Source organism: Pavona decussata, unplaced genomic scaffold, assembly GCF_977016875.1.
Source record: "Pavona decussata unplaced genomic scaffold, jaPavDecu1.1 SCAFFOLD_98, whole genome shotgun sequence".
Classification (NCBI taxonomy): domain Eukaryota; kingdom Metazoa; phylum Cnidaria; class Anthozoa; order Scleractinia; family Agariciidae; genus Pavona; species Pavona decussata.
In genome coordinates this window covers 1,826,249-1,843,847 of record NW_028145514.1, presented here as the reverse complement: position 1 = coordinate 1,843,847, position 17,599 = coordinate 1,826,249, and the positions used below count along the sequence as shown (strand labels likewise).

Here is a 17,599-nt window from a genome sequence, read left to right as displayed (position 1 = left end):
CTCTAAAATACATGTACATGAAAAGAAAGTGACTATTTGCAGTCAAGAAGATTTTTTTGGAACCGTTACAAATTATTAGAATGATGTATTATTCAGTAATGACACAGGCAAACTCAGAAAAAATAAATTCCGAGTGCTCCTATCCGGAGTCGATCCTAAGACCTTCCGATTACTAGTTCAGATGCTCTACCACTGAGCTACAGGAGAATCGTGGGAGCTAAGGCCATTAAACTAGGTTCATAGGAAAAACATCCTGCATTCTACTAAGATTAGAATGTCAATGAGTGGCATATGCACAATGAAAGGAAATGTGATGTAATATTTTAAGCCTGGTAAACAAATGAGAATGATGTACCATGAACCTAGTTTAATGGCCTTTTTAAAAGCTCCCACGAGTCTCCTGTAGCTCAGAGGTAGGGCATCCGAACTAGTAATCGGAAGATCTTAGGTTCGCCTCCCGATAGGAACACTTGGAATTTCTTTTTTCCAAGTTTGCCTGAGTCTACATCATTCTCATTTGTGGCAGTGTTTGAATAAAATCAATAAAGGTCAGGAACCTTTACACTGAAGCAGCAAGCTACATGTATATTAATTACTTACAGCTGTAATCGTGAACTTGCTTTAAGTAAACTGCATACCAAAGACTTACCTAATATTAGGTCATCTAATGCTCCCCCAGAGCAAAATTCTAACATCATCTAAAACAAAAGAACACCACCAGTTAATTTACCAAGGGAAAATTATTAGACGGGAGAAATCATGTTTTATTTTGGGTCACTGGTGTAACCATGGCTAATGTGCCCAGACTGTACTTCATTAGTTTATTTGATGTTAATCAATACAGATTCAATGCTTTGACTTTGGAAGGTTGAGAATTTTAAAGAAATTAACAAATCAGGGACATGCAGTCTACAGGCTTTGGTGGTCAGCAGTTGTTATTAGCTGTCATGCTCACACTCAGTATCCCCAGAACAAAATAACTTCTACAACATAGGGTGCTTTAATGTATCTTTATAGTATTTCTGAGGTCTTTTCCACCATTCCCCCCCCTCCTACCTTCCACCTTGTGTGGGGCTCACGTTACTCCATCCAGGAAATGGCTGACCCCTGAATATCTAACATACCCATCCTCCATTATGTTCTGTGAAAGAATTTGTTACTGAAGAACTACTTTGGGATACTTTATGCTAATTATGCCACCCCCAGTCAATAAAACCTGATCTGCAAAATTTCTTCTTGAATCCTAATTTCCTTATTCTTGGCAGTTTTAGCAGATGCTTGCCATGGCATCAACCAAACAGATGTTACATGAAATTCAGAGGGCAGAATTATTTTTGGAAGTCGTAGACAATAATTTATTATTACTATTACAGTGGACCCCCCTTACAAAATGGCCATGTTTTTCTCCTTCAATTACCAATTCATTCACTCCAATACCCTTATCAGTACTTTCACATTCATCTCTTAAAATGAATGGGGAATTCAAGTGCAGTTCCATACCCACACCATGGAAGGTCATCAGAAATTCCTAGGGGGAGAGGAGTCTTAGAAGCCAAAATATTAGAAGCAAAGTATGAAGCTAAACTGGAATTTCCTGGGGGGAGGGGGGTACAAAACAAAAAAACCTTCTGTGGGAGGAGTATGGATATTTTCTGGAACTGCACATTCTGCAACCAATATAAAGAGATTTACTTTATCATCAGTATGACTGCTGCCCCAGGAAACACCAAATTTGTTTATGAGTAAATAATTGCTAACAACAATTCACCGAGAAACAAAGTCACTGTTTCTCTTGGGTTCAGTCGACCTTATCTACGTTATTTGCCTTGACTTCAGTACTTACCCATAGCTTATTTTCATGGTAGTATGCCTCATACATTCCTACAACATGACTGTGTTTGCACTCACTAAGAATGTCTATTTCTACCATAAAATCATCCAGCTCGCTCTCATCTTTGACATCGATAATTTTAGCAGCAGCCAACACTCCATCAGTCTTGCGCTCTGCCTAAGAAAACAATTTCCGTAAAACAAGTAAATAAAATACTAAACATGCATCATTACAAGCTGTCTAGGCGCACATTTGCAAGTTAATGTTGTTAATCTTAAAGGAGCTAATACTATTGTCAGCTACTTTTAACAACACACCAAAAAAAACACTTTCCCTCCAACCTTCCGACTGTCCGATCAAAAGCCCGATGCACTCACCACTACACGACAAGCTTATTGACATGTTAGTCATTTTTCCAGAATATATATGCGATTCTGGGCCAACATCGCATGCATTGACCTCCAAAGGCACCAGCGAATGTGTAGAAAATTACCCTTCCCTTAACCTTCAAAGCTGGTAGAATTACAGCAATAGTTAACTATGTAAAAAAAAATTAGTTAGACAATGGATGAAGGTCAAGATTATAATTCCATAAAAAAAATTGTGAAGGAAAGTAAAAAAAATGTAAAATGGAGAGACAGAGCCCTTATGATTGTGAATTAGTCCTGGGAGAATTTCCTGGGTACCCTGTATAATGTGTCAAGTCTGGGGCTTGAGCCAGGGAGATTTACAGTAATTTGACACAAGGTGAGAACTCTTGCTTGTCACACCAACATTGTTCTGTTAACAAAAGTTTATTTCAATGCATGCAAAACGTTTGCCAGGAAACACACAGCCATAATTTGCATATTTAAATAATTTTTTTTGAATCACAAAACTCCTGGGACTCATTTTGATTTCCAGCCTTGACCATGGATCTGGTGTTCAAAGCATTCAACCTTTAAAAAAGATTGACACTTCCTTTACTGTTACCTCTGATTTGAAACACTGCTTCAGAAATAGGCAGGTGAAGAGAATCAATGATTTTACATGAAAAATGGCTTTTTATCAATGTAAAGATTCACATTCATAAAATGTTAAATCTGCACCCTCAAGGGTTCTTTAAAAATGTATACAAAATGCAAATTGCAAATAATGATTCCTTGCCCTGCAGGAGGAAATATTTCAAAGCCTTAAGCCATTTTAATTTCCTACATATTTAAACAAACGACCATCAAATATAAATATGGTCACGGTTTGTTTCATTCTGATTTTTCCTGTTTTCATCAGCTAACAACCTACTTGAGAAACTTAAAGCACTTAAAATAGCTTTTCCCACCATAAAACTGACTATGAATATTAATACAGGGTGAATAAGATCATTTTTTTTAGCTGTTATGGTGCATTAATTGATGTCAGCTTTCTGAGTTAGGAAGACAAAACAGTTCAGTTTGTTTACATTTGTCTTGGCTCCTTTTTAGCTTGCAATTGAGCTATTAGTACTCCTGCAAAGCTTATTTAAAACTAGGCCATTTACGGAATGGAATTTAATTTTTTACCAAACATATCAAACAGTGTCGCAGTTTTGTGAATCCTGATCTGACCGCAACTAACCAAACAAGTTAAAATTTGTTTTCATTAAAGCTATTTACATATACATACAACTATCCTACAAAACAAGCGTTGTCTATGTTTGAACAACTTTGCATAAGACATAATAAAGGCAAACACGATGTCTGCTTTTGCAGTATCACAATTCTAACGCCGCCAGGAAATTATTAGCACTACATACAAATGAGGAACTTGAATATTTTCGTCTTTTATTCACACTGTGACATCTTTTACGATTGACGAAATGTACAAATATGTTTCCAACAAATCATTCCCTGTTGCATCGTGTTTTGAATTAACAACCAAAATATTTCATAACCTCACAAACGTGTGACATCGTAATATTGCTGGACGGAAGCTAAAAGCCTCTTGAATCGACTCAACCTTGAACTAGCCGGTATCTAAAGCTCAACAAGCTATAATTTAAAATTAATCTTTAATATATGCATTGTATAAATCTTACCTTGTACACCTTCCCAAAACTACCATCTCCTAATTCACCGACCAGGCTCCACACAGTATTTGGATCCACTCCACGAATGATGTAAGAAAACTCCTTCTTTTTCTTGACTTTCATAAAAGGGAATAGTTGTTTGAAGAAAGACGACATGTTGGATTCTCACCATAAGCGCTCTTGAGCTTATCACCAACTTCTACAATTAGATGGCGAGCAATAAGATTGAAAGAGCTTCAGATATAAGGTCCTGAAAATTGGACTTTAAGAGGCCGATAGTAGTTAAAGAAAAGCATAAATATGAAGGCGGCTTTCCAGAATCAGTCTTCTGCTTTGCTTTGCTTTTCACTCAAGTCTTTTCCTCCTCCATTCCACGAGATGACGTCACATCCTGATGTGGGTTACCAGTCCCCACTCAACGAAATTACCTTGTCACGCACTACCCTTTTAAAGTTAAAATGTTTTTCCTTTTTTCGCGTAAATATTTATTGTCGTGACAGGATGGATTTATGAACTAATAACGTTAGAGTAAAAAAAGGCGGTGAGCAATTACCCGTTCGAAACGAGAAGACACCGTGACACAGTTGAAGGATTTATGTTCGCGCGTGATTCGCGAGTGTCTCACGCTCCTTCCGTGAGTTACTTCAGTAGCTTTTCGAATCACAAAACTCACCAAAAGTGAAAATGATTTCAGTCCACAGTGTTTGAAGTTCACAAACTTACCATCGATCGAGCTTTCCCGGGTTTAAAGTTTCCTCATTGTTTTAAGTATTAAAAATTTCGTGGTTTCTTTAATTTTAAAAGACTTTTTGAAAATCAATCATCCATTCAGCCCGCATGCACAATGTGTCATTCAACCAATCAACAGCTTTTGAAAAAATGTTCCAGATTTAATACAACAGACCGGCTTATATAATAGTGATGATTCATCAAACAAGAACTTGTCCTTTGTATTACAAACAACTAACAGATATTAAAATAAGAATATTGACACGTACAAAACAGAAAGGAACCTGAACACACTAAAGAAATAATAAAGTGTAGTTCAATATACAATATGAAATATTCAAACGTATCATTCAACACAAATTTCCTCTTTATGTTTTTTTACTGGATTCATCTACAAAGTCAAAATTTGTTGTACTACTTAGGGGCAGGAGCTCCTGTTAGGGGTTAAAAATTCCTTTGGCACTGGTAATGATGTAATTAACACTTTAAAGTTATCATTTGAATGTTCATTGATACTAATTTTGACTTAAAAAAGGCATTTGATACTATTGACCATGAGATCCTCCTATCAAAATTGGAGCTGTATGGGTTTAAAGGTGCAAGTCTCAATCTTTTCCGAGACTACCTCTCTGATAGAACTCAAGTTACAGTTATAAACGACGCAAATTCTGAAACTACAGCTTAATTGGTTGTGGGGTGCCTCAAGGTTCAATTCTTGGCCCCCTGCTATTCTTACTGTACATAAATGATCTCCCAAACTGTAATCTTCTGTCAGATGTGAGAATGTACGCCGATGACACTAATCTCACGTTTGCCTCCAAAGATCCTCAAGAGCTGCTTTCATCCCTGACTCACGATCTAGGCAATCTGAAACAATGGGTTGACTCTAACCGTCTAAGTCTTACTATCCTCAAGACTAAATGTCTGTTTACAGGCACAAGGCAGAGAATCGCTTTGCTCCCTAGTGAACCTCACACATGCCTTGATGAGCATTCAATTGAAAGAGTCAATAGTTACAAATGCCTGGGCGTTCAGGTTGATGAAACACTCTCGTGGGAGGCTCACATCTCCGAAGTCGTCAGTAAAGTTGCTAAAGTACTTGCTGCCCTGAGGAGGCTAAGACCGATATGTCCCCAGAGTACCCTTGTCACGATTTACAAGTCATTGATTCTTCCGCATCTCGATTATTGTAGCGCTGTCTTGGGCTGTATCGGTAATGGCCTCAGCCAAAAACTAGAGAAATTACAAAACAGGGCTGCACGCATAATAACAGGGTCTAGTTGGGACGCCAGATCGGCCCCGATTCTCAATGCTCTTAAATGGAATAGCCTCGCTGGCAGACGTGCAAAACAACTGAATTCTTAAATGTTCAAAACTGTAAATAACCTGGTACCCGAATACCTGTCTGATAAATCTGCTAGCGTTAATACTATTCATAGACATAATCTGCGAGGTGCACAACATAACTTGTTTATTCCGCGACCGAACAATGAGGCCCTCAAGAAAAGTTTTCGTTATAGGGCCGCAATAACATGGAACAGTCTGTCAGCGGAGGCTAAGCAGGCCACTACTTTAAATAGTTTCTATTCCGCTATTGTATTTTAGAATTTTTCTAACTTAGTTTTAGCACCTATTATAGGATTTTGTTATAGGTGTTTGTTAATTTTAATGCCTTAGCTTTTTAGCACTAGGTTTAATGCGCACGGCTCTTTAGAAGACCACTTTTTAGTGATAAGGATTCCGTGGATAAATAAAGTTGTTATTATTAATTCATTATCACAAGTTAGGTACTTTAGGACTGTGACTCCTTTTGTTACTTTGCATACGTTCTGTGGATCCTGAGATGCTCCGAGAACTCTGGTTTCTAGCCTGCGTGGCCGGCGTAATCGGGGAAAGGGAGGAGGAGCGAGGGAGGTCCCTCTCCCCTTCCCCGATTAGCCGGCCAAGAAGGCTCTCTGGTTTCCCATAGGCGGTGCCTATCCTCTCTTGGTGCCTACTAATACGGGGAAATTCAGTTTTGCGCGGTTTATGTCTATGAAGGAAAAGCAGATCTTTGCAAGGGTTATTGGAATCCAAAAAATTGGAGTAGCCACCATGCATATTTTCAGAGATCATCAAAGTTCAATTTGGACAAAAGCGTCATTCATTGTATGCTTTATATATTAGAGCATTTTAGAATTACTGTTGCTTAATTATCAGCCAGATCTCCTTTTTCCGCATAGCCATAAACTGCCTCAAAATATTTCTGTATTAGGGGGCACCGTCCCTAACTGGGCCTAAGTTGACTTCAGGTAGTATAAAAGGTTTCCTGGTCGGCCCTTGTTGCCCAGAAAACTGAATGAAATGATTTGCTTTCACAAGGTTATTATCCTTTTGGCCAAAGTAATAACGGGCAAGAACGTTTTAATTTGTGAAGGTAACCTAAACATCTTTTTTAGTTCTCATTAGCTCATCTCGTTAATTTTATATGAAAGTTCTTGTCCGCGGATGAATTTTTCACGTTTTCTCTTTATCTCCATAGGCAAGAAATACTCAGAAACCTTAGAGCTTCTGGTCGATCTCAAAACAAAATTCTAAATCAGGCACCACATGATTCCTACCTGTATCACTATGCCAGCGGTAGATGATGCACCCGTGGACCCTGGAACTTAGTCTGCACTTAGATCCTCTGCTGATAACCCTCTGGAGAAGCCATCTTGTTCAACACCTACTTTGCATTAGTATTCACTCACGACAGTTCCTCTGACGATAACTGCTTTGTTCTCAGTGATGATCCCGCCGTTATGACTGAACTGGTCACGGTCAACGAGGTCGAAACCACACTAGAGAGCCTTGATGTCACCAAAGCCTCAGGAGTAGAAAAGTTCCCAGCCAAGTTTCCCAAGGGAATATCCTCTGTGATTGCTCCATCCCGTCTCCAAGTTATTTAAATAAATCATTCCGCCGCAAGGGAGCTAAAGTCGTACCTGTTTTCAAAAAGGGCTACGACGAGTACGGAACTACAGTCGAACCTCCCTTAAGCGACCACCCAAAATGCCAAGGTTCAGTGGTCACTTACCGGTGGTGGTCGCTTATAAGAGTCGAACCAAAGGGGATGTCTTCTAGGAACAGGTCTGAGACATCTACTTATTCGAAAAGAATATATTGCATACATTTCCCTAGCTACAATACGAGCAGTGCTAGGTTGTCACTAAAAGTTCCTCGTAAATTCTGAGTAGCGTAGTGCATACAGCAGACATGAAGATCAGGGCCCCGTTGTTCAAAGCCCGATTAAGCTAATCCTGGGTTAACGTGAACTTTGATTCGAGTTTATTTACTAACCCATACGAATTTTTCCAAAAGATTTTTGTCCCTCAGTTTTGCCTTAAACTTTTCTTTACCATTAGCTTAAAATTAGCCTTAAAAACATTCTTAACGAGCGAGGAGAAAACTTCGGTTAACTTTTAATCGTAGATTAGCGTTAATCGGCTTTCGAACACTGACCGGGCCCAGACCATGTGTCAAGCGGTCGCTTACAAGAGGTTGAAAACAATAAAAAATTATAAAAATTATAGTCACCTCGAAAAAGGGTCGCGGTCGCTTATGAGAGGTGGTCATTTACGAGAAGTTCGAACTATGGAGTTTTGACTGGGAAAAATTTGGTTTTTTGGATAGGTGGTCGCTTATGGGAGGTAGTCACTTACGAAAAGTAGTCGTTCATGGAAGTTCGACTCCTAACTCCCGCTGGTTTCGAAGGCCTCAGAACGCTGCGTACATAGTGCATTTAAAGATCGACTTCACGAGATGGTCAGCTCGTTTCAACGTTCGTTCATCGGAGGGAAATCCTATACCTCTAACCTCGTGGAGGTCTCGCTGACTCGCTGCTAGACAAGAGGGATAGGTAGACAGGGTATATATGGATATGTCGAAAGCCTTTGATATGGTCAACCATGCTCGCTTACTGTATAAGCTCCGCTTGTTGGTTTGAGGGGTAGTCTCAAGCAGTGGTTTCGCCCTTACCTGACGGATCGCTACCCAGCAGCGAGAAACTCGGCTTGGTACTACTTTAGATCCGTTTCCTACATTTTCTTCGTAAAACACGCATTTGTTTAAACGGACTTTGCCGCTTATACAAACCCCAGCCAGTTCGTGTTTTATAAATCCAATCTAATCTAGTCCATACTTTACAATATGCCTGGTAATTCGACACAGCTTAACACTTTATTTTGGCTTCTTGATGATGTATGACTGGAGTGAAATAAAAAAATTTTGTTACGAGAAAGGAAAGCGCCCATCCTTGAGAAGCGCTTACATATCCTTTATTTAAACACGATAGAGGATATGTAAGCGCTTCTCAAGGATAGGACCTAGCGCTCTCCTTCCAGATTTCAAGATAAGCTGCTGATAAATACTGATAACTTGAGACTAATCATGAGAAGGGTAACAAAAGGAAACTGAAGTAAAATTAATATGACAAATAAATAGGCGAGCAATTGTTTGGGTGTTTTTTTTATAATATATATCAGTCCGGTCCGTGTTTTACAAATCCAGTCCATGTTTTACAAATTCAGTCCGTGTTTAACAAATCTATCTTTTACAAACCAAGTCCGTGTTTCACAAATCCATGTTTTACAAATCCAGTCCACGTCTCACAGATCCCACATTTACAAGTCCAGTCCACTCCACTCCCATCACTGCCAACGACCCGGGCATGCTGTAAACATGGCGAACATTACAGACCCAGTAACCATCGATGATCTGGAGAGATACGCCGCCTCACATCTGGATAAGAATGCATTTGGTTACTATTCCACGGGAGCAGATGACGATGTTACCCTGCGCGAAAATCGACAGGCATTTAACAGGTAAAGAAAGCTTGGTTGTTGATTATGTGCCGTTGAAATCTCTTATACATTCAGTGCGATGTGTAGGCGCTGATTCTGTTGGGATGCTGTTCCCAAAAGCCATTAACTATAGCACGTAGCTGAACTTGAGTTTACAATCAGTTGAGTTCAACTTCACTGATATTCCGGCGAATTTGCGACAAAATTATTTTATGAGAACATCGCCAGCGGCACAACTTCTTATTGAGAACGGATCGATCGATTGCTCAATCTTCTGTCATATCGAGGCGTACAAAAATCGCTACAAATATTTGTCTCTTTTGTATCGCCGATGTTTGATTGATTACATCTAGACAAACGGGAGGAATTGAAGAGTGTTTTAATAATTTTTTTATTGAGAAATTTCCAATATTTCTACCTCGTAAACCCCATTGTAAATACTCCCATACAAACTCTTGTATTTTAATTTTTCCCCATGACCGCCCATCATCGCTCAGAGCTTGAGCTTGAGGTTGAACTACCTGTGATTGCAAGTAGTGATTTCAAAGAAAGCATGAAACGCTGGAATGACCCCAAGCCATATAGGAATACGCCAGAGGGGAGTTAACTTTGATATTCATTTACGTTCGCAATATATATTTTATTCCGTCACATAAAGCGCTCATTGAAATTTTCAATCGGCCGCCTGTAATGCACTCAAAGGTTACCTTCTGACTTAAACAATAATTAATTTTTCCTCGCTAAAAGCTTGTGCTGTCCACGTTTCAAACTTCAGTTTAATTTTGTCTTGTCTACATACTTTCGTGACGTGGTAAACTTTGCCTCAAGTTTTCACCTGTGCTGTGGTTTCCAGGAAAATCAGGATCGAGGATCCAGGATCGGGAATCGAGCATCAGACTTGGGGTGTTTATGTTTTGGATCTTAAAATTCAAATTGACGACTGTAACTGACGCTTTTATTAATAACTGACAACAAGAACACCAAGTCTGGAAATCAGCTGCATGTGTGCACAGAATTTACAGCAATAATCCAATTCTAACGAACGCTCTTTATTTCCATTTTGACATGTTTCCAGGCTTTCATTTCTGGGCTTGTTTTCTTAGCTAAACTAAGAAACTGAGCCGAACACTGACTCTCTTTATATAGCCTCTTTATTTTGTCAGCTCGGATGAACGCCGAGAAATTTTACCACGAACATGAGCAAGTATATTTTTGTGTACTAGTTTTATACAGGTGCAAGAGAAAAGTGTCCGTAACTAGAGAACGTTTATGAGAATGAGCTCTCGTAAGTGACCATACGGAAACAACAGACGATAGTGGCCAACCAGAGCGTTTAGAAGCTCTCTACCTCCAGCCATAAAAATAAGCCTGAACTTTTATTAATTCAAATTCTTTATCAACGCACATTATTAGGCCGTGTTATATTACAGTAATGTAATCAGGTAGTGTACACAAAAAGTGCTGACTAATACGAAGGGCTTTTGTATGTATATATAAAAAGGGTTTATGGCTTGCCCAAACAGTTGCTAAATATGAACAAATTAACCGCTTCTAAAATGAAACATGAAACGTTTTGACCGATGATCTTATCCCAAATGTGATAACGTCCGGGCTCAGTGTTTTCGGTAGTATTAGAGAGTACCGGCAGGGCTCGAAATAACGTCCGGTCAACGGACAATGTCCGGACTGATTTGGGAGTTGACCGGTCAACCTTTCGTCTTGCCGGTCATGTTGACCGGTCACATTTGATCGTTTTGAAAATGAAATAAATTAAAATTTCCATGCTGTTCAGTTGTTTCAGTTGTAGCAAGTCGCTGTGTATTGTCATTTGTGGAACTTTGATCTGAAATCCTGGGTAAAATGCAACAAGAACCGTTGTTTACAATCCGGGCATTGAAAACAGACATCGGGGTTCACGCACTTCCGGTCACAAAGTTAAAAATAATTTATTTTCTAATTCACTTTTATTAGTTAATTTTCAAGTTTTGCATTTCTCCCTGCATATAAAGTAATTCCTCAGCCCAGAATAAATATAATCAAAGTACAAAAGCGAAGGAACTATACTTTAGAAAACCAATAGTTATTCCAATCTTCGCAAGTTTATCTGTGTGTGTATCTTTGGCGTGCGTAATATAAACATAAAAGGTTATACAATGATAAACATCCGTGAACCTGAATCAATGTAAAAACATTTGAACGTTTGCCAGATATTATTGGCCTATAGAGATAACACAAAATGAAAAACATTCAAGCAAAAACTGGTTGTGATTGTCATGGAACGTGTTACAGAAAAATATATATATCTAAAGATTTGCGAGTTACATAAAAGCCGGATGTTCGTACCGTACGTCACGTCATGGGAACCCGTGCAGCAGGCATGTGATCATATGTTGATAATCGCCAACTTCTTTGATTCTATCCTATGCATTGTAATGTTCCCGAGTGATGTAATCAAAGTCTTCTTGTGTGAAGTAATGCCCTCGAATATCTAAAAGTACTTTACTGTTAGTGTACTTCAACAGCTCAACAACACAATGTACGGAAAGAGCTTCTCGGTTGTGTGCCACACACAAAAGCTTGAGATGTTTGTGTTGCTTAAAGGGAGATATTTTATAACTTTCCTGAGAAATTTCTTGGCAGTTGTCAATAAATAACATTTCCAGACTTTCAAATTTTACCATATTTCTTGAACACTTGATAAGTCTTCCGGTTCCGGCACACCCAAGTTAAAATAACTGGTTACTAAGCTTTTCTCGATGAATCTCTTGTAATGAAGAGTATAAACATGGATTACTGGCGGAGTTTTAGGATCAAGATCTCACACCGTGATACGTACACCAGAAATCATTACATTTGGAGGCATTTACTGTGCATTTACTTATTTACAAATTTAATGAATACGATAACGATATTTAACGTGTTGCGGGTTAGTCTTACAGACAGTGTACAGTGCGTATTAATACACATACACTGTAAGCTTATTTTCATTTTGCTGCTGTAATTTACTTTTGTTGTTGACAATGAGTGCTTTAAAGTGCTCTAATTTTTTTGAAATATATAACGCCAGTTTTGGTTCATGGGCCCCTGTTTTAAGAGTTATTTATTTTGTATAATCTGACCGGCCAGAAACGGTACGTGACCGAGCTAAAATTAATTGGGCCGGTCATCGTGTCCGGACACTCTCCGGAAATTATTTCGAGCTAGTACAGGAGGAGGATGTTCATGCCGTGGGGCGTGAAGCAAGCGCCGAAGGCACGAACTACTAGGGAGGTGCGGGGGCCATGATCTCCCGGGAAATGTTTAAGATTGCACCCTCCGAAACGTTCAGTGTTATTGACGTTCTGTAGATCAGAGAAGCAGTTTTCTATCCCTGGATTAAAGCTTTGGTCACTTTTTTTCTGAAGTACTTTATGATAAGGAAATATCCTTAATTTGTTGGCCATATTTTAAACTATCATGCAATTGTGTGGGAGATAGCAAAATTATATTCTATTACATGTTAATGGATAGCGAATGCTGTAAATCTGTTATCCTGAGACTATGATGAGTTCGTTTTGCATCAGGATTAAGCTGCGACCCCGAATGCTGCGAGATGTCTCCCACCAAGATATCTCAGTTACAGTCCTGGGTCACAAGCTAAGCATGCCCATCTGTGTGTCACCCACTGCATATCAAGGAATGGCACATCCAGACGGAGAACTGGCCACGGTAAAAGGTAAGCTGAAAGGGGACAGTAGAACCCCGCCTTGAATACAAACACCCGTCCGAAAAGCTCGCTCATTTTCTCATCTGAGAAAAGCTCGCTCATTTTCTCATCTGTGCAAAGCTCGTTCATTTTCTCATCTGTGAAAAGCTTGCTCATTACCTGGAACCTGGCACATTTGAGGAAACGAGATTTTTATTCCCCAATTTTACAAGCTGCTGTTAGCTTGCAGAAAATGCAAGCTGCGCTTTTTTTTTTTTGCTCTTTAAACGACGTATGTACGTATTTGCCCCTCCGAAAGCGAAAGGGATAAGTCAGTTTTCAGCGCTGCGAAAGTTTGGGTTTCTAACAACGGTCTCTCGTGAATCTTCCGAATACTTAGTTACACTTATTTTCGCAAGTCTATAAAACGTTGAAAATGTTAACCATTTCGTTAAAAAATGTTTTGTTCTTCTTTGGCTTTCAGCGGTCACCACACTGGATACAGCAATGGGTTTAAGTTTGTACTCCAACAAAAGTTTAGAGGATGTAGCCCTGGCATCTCCAAACACAGTGAAGTTTTTTCAGATGCAGCTCTATAGTGATCGCCAGTTGATGTCAACGCTGATAAAAAATGCTGAAAAAGCAGGATATAAAGCAGTTCTATTAACCGTTGACTGTCCACTTTACGGCAAACACAGGGAGAGGGCAAAATTTTGCGTTCCAGAGCATTTACGTTATGCTAATTTCTCGTCTCTTCAAAAGAAGAGAGGCATTCGAACTAATGCCGACTTGGATACATACATCAAGGCTATCTTAGACTGTAGTGTGGGCTGGACAATACTTGATTGGCTTCGTTCGATTACGTCACTGCCTTTGGTTGTCAAGGGGATATTGACAGCGGAAGATGCTCGTCTTGCGGTGCAACATGGGGCTCAAGGGATTATGGTATCAAATCACGGAGGCCGCCAGTTAGATGGAGTTCCAGCAACTGTATGTAATAAATGTACATCTCTTGCGTAGAACTATTTCTTCATTATGTTGCCATCTAACAGAGCAGCTTTGTTCCCAGGGTCCCTCTGTAAGGGAGAGGACCCTGGGAACGAGGTTGGTAACAGAGTAGTTTTCAATCGAGTGCGTTTGCTTCGGTTTTGCTATAATCTGCTCTGTGATTGGTGGAAGAAACCCGTCCTCCTTTGTCAATCCATTAGAAGTTAAATCAAAAGCAATTGTAACTTACCTACATGTTTTTTAGATTTCTTAGTTCTGAGAAGTTCATTTTATTGGTACGTTTGTTGAGACAACTGAAGAGAGAATCTTTCGCGTACTAGACAAGGCCCAAATCAAAGATTTTCAGCTTTCATGAATATGTGTTACCTTTGTGCTTGTAGTGTAATGACTTCATACTATTTGAAACAAGAAAACGGTTCTTCTTATATTTTATTGATCGTTTTACCCCAAAATAGGTCCTATATAACAATTTTAAGTACAACAACTAAACTAAACTTTATTTCACAACATAATATAAAGTTTAGTTTGGTCCTCATGTCTGTGTGTGGGTTTGCACTGTCACAACGAACAATTCTTGGACACTACAGATTTCTGTGCTGAAGAACAATCTTCAATAGCCAAACTAGAACTGGTTATCTTCTCATATATTGGAGTTTAGCAGCCACATTGCGGCTTGTTGATTCTTATTCCACTTGGTTCTTATTTCAAGTTTTCACTTGTTTGTTTCTTTGCTTTTTGTTTGTCAGATTGAAGTCTTACCAGAGATAGTGAAGGCAGTCCAAGGGACTGGGATCGAAGTTTATATGGACGGTGGCGTGAGACTGGGAACTGATGTTCTGAAGGCGCTTGCACTGGGGGCTCGAGCAGTGTTTGTAGGACGGCCCATTATCTGGGGACTTGCTTATAAGGTACAACAGCGAAATCCTGCCTCCCTTTCCAATGAGTCAAAGGGCCAAAATTTGTTAGCTTGTTTCATCGCGAATGATTTCCATGGCGAAATTATAGGTCTTACAGTTGCAAAAGATTAAAGTTGATTATAAGAATTGACAATATTGAGCTGAAATTAAACAAACTGAACCTTGGGCAGGTTAAAGCAGTTCACGCACATTCAATATAATCTACTTATCACGACGGAGCGCGCTCAATTGTACTACTCAACTACAAAACGTGAGCAAGTCAGTTGTTTCTACCATTGTAAATAGGCGTAAAAGGCAAGAAGCGGCGTTCAAACAGCAGTTTTACATGCCGTTGTCCTCTGATTTCGGCATCGGAGCTATAGTTGCCTCCAGGCAATTGAACCAGGTATCCTACAAAGCCACAAAGTAACCATTCACCCTCTCGTGTATTTGCCGTTCATAGTTCGATCTTTTAATTCTTACAGGTTCATTAACTTAATCAAAACCACGATCAACACGCAGTAAATTTATTAAGCCTCTGGTGTACCAAAACGGACTGGCCTGGGTGTTTACAATGTGCCGGCTGCATTTGGGACCGGAAATGTTCCAAAATCGGGCCGGATCGAGAAGAGATGATCCGATACGGATAATGGTTTAGTCTGACCAAAGACCTATCACAGTGTCCTATCCGTCCCAGTTCTTGGATCAGATCCACTTGGAAGATGTACACATGCCCTGCACACGGTTTTGTTGCAAAACAAGATGCACATCGCGAGACAAATTGCAGTTGCATCCCGCCGAAGGGTTTCCAAAGACAATGTGTTCATGTATCTTCTCTTTTTCAGGGAGAGGAAGGTGTTAAAGCAGTTCTTCAGACTCTCAGAGATGAGTTAAAACAAGCTATGGCGCAGGCAGGTCAGTTGGTAAAATTAGAACTTTGTTGATCAACGGCTCTCCATTTTCACTTCATACCCCGACGCCCATCTCCAAGACAAACGTGAACTGACCAAACTGATTATAGATGCACACTAGAAAACCGTACTCAAATTGTTCGTTAAAATATGTCTGCCTTAGGGGGAGATGAATATCTATCTTATAATGTCCATCTCAGAGAGGTATTCGTCTTAATGTGAGTAAAAATCGCGTCAAATTCTCCTGAAGTTCACATCGCAAATGTTCTTCCACGCCCGGGCTTCCACGCTTTGCCATCGTTACATCAAAAACGTGTTCAAATTGTTGTAAAGTTGCCACAAAAAATCGTGGCATGTGTAAAAGGTCTCGAAGATGGGCATGTCTATATAGGGCTGTTTACACTTGCGATTGTGACGCGAAATTTCTAGGGATTCTAATCGCCTACGTGGCTTAACATCGGCTTGCCCTGAAATTATTTTGATGGGGATTTCACAATAATTTGATTGCGATTTTAAAAAGATGTGCAGTGGTACCAAACTAAAAGAGTCCATAAAGGTAGCTTTATTTGCCGTCATCGCAAACGTTCCGCTCCAGTCGCATCGTTGGTAGCTCACACGGCTGTTTCAATCGCACTTAGGTGGCTGGCACCGGTTTCCATCACTTTCCAGTACAAGCCTGCGAACAGGCTCCCAAGTGGGGTATAGGGCGAAGACTGAGCTCGGTCTCTTCGCACTAGACCTCACTTGGTAGCCCGTCCATAGGCTATTTCCAGTTCTTATACATTAACGGATTAATACTGCCACTCTTTATCAGGTGATACAGCAATAATGATGTCAAACAAATGCTAATGCCTTAACATTGGTCAACAAGTAGTACGTTTTCTCGACATAATAGATTACCATAGCAACAGTCTAAACTGTTAAAAGCACCCTTAATTTACCTTTAAGTGGTTATAACTAAAAAGCGAGGTCGGTGACCACCATTAATCATGCTGGAACTGTAATAAGCATGTTCAAATACAACATTTTGTAAAGTTGGTATGTGAAAGGGGTTCAGAGCAACCTTAAATTTTCTAAACTTTGATCCTTCGAAGTACAGGTTCTGTAAAGTGATGGAAACTGATGCCAGCCACTTTAATCCACTTGTGCGAGCAGCCTTAAAACGAAGGGTGGAGTTGGTCTAAGCCTTCACTTTTTCTAAAAGACCTAATTATAGCTAAAGACAATAATAATATAGTTTATATTAGTCATTTGCAGTCCGTGACTGAATTCCTGACCGATTATAATTCAAGGATTAATAATATTAATAATCATAATAGAGAAATCTTATGAACGCCATTATTACGCGGACAAGTGGGGCTGGTTTCTACCGTGTTTGCTTTAACATGAATTAATTACTGTATATTTTCCTTTGTCAGGATGCGCATCTCTCAAGGACATCACTCCTTCCTTAGTGATGAGACACTCAGCTAGTCACCTTTAAGATGAGCCGCCATCCACGGAACACGCTGTATACTACATGTACCAACCACCGAATATACGTGCTAATTTACACAAAGAAATGAAAAAAACAAAAAAACAAAAAACGTAAAACCAAACGCAAGGCTGATCTGACAGCTAAAAATATGCAAGGAATTGTAACAAAATAAGTTTATTCGGAGCGGATTTCTTG

General features: G+C 39.6%; 2 protein-coding genes across 5 annotated transcripts in view; one reads left to right on the top strand and one right to left on the bottom strand.

Annotated features, from left to right (window-relative positions):
• Positions 1-4,259, bottom strand: part of LOC146472601 (serine/threonine-protein kinase 10-like) — a 30,916-nt gene extending 26,657 nt beyond the window's left edge. For all 4 annotated transcript variants that reach the window (XM_085119346.1, XM_085119347.1, XM_085119348.1 and 1 more), the window contains exons 1-3: positions 3,885-4,259; positions 1,844-2,008; positions 650-698 (exon numbers count right to left, since the gene is read on the bottom strand). In XM_085119346.1, coding sequence (XP_084975472.1) covers positions 650-698; positions 1,844-2,008; positions 3,885-4,031 — 361 coding nt within the window. In that variant the 5' untranslated portion in view covers positions 4,032-4,259. The remainder of the gene's footprint in view (positions 1-649; positions 699-1,843; positions 2,009-3,884) is intronic.
• Positions 4,260-9,290: 5,031 nt separating this feature from the next.
• Positions 9,291-17,545, top strand: LOC146472600 (2-Hydroxyacid oxidase 1-like). The gene is made up of 6 exons (XM_085119478.1): positions 9,291-9,448; positions 12,991-13,142; positions 13,597-14,102; positions 14,867-15,028; positions 15,862-15,931; positions 17,346-17,545. The coding sequence occupies exons 1-6, from the start codon at positions 9,306-9,308 to the stop codon at positions 17,408-17,410; spliced, it is 1,098 nt and encodes a 365-aa protein (XP_084975604.1). The 5' UTR covers positions 9,291-9,305; the 3' UTR covers positions 17,411-17,545.
• The last annotated feature ends 54 nt before the right edge of the window (positions 17,546-17,599 follow it).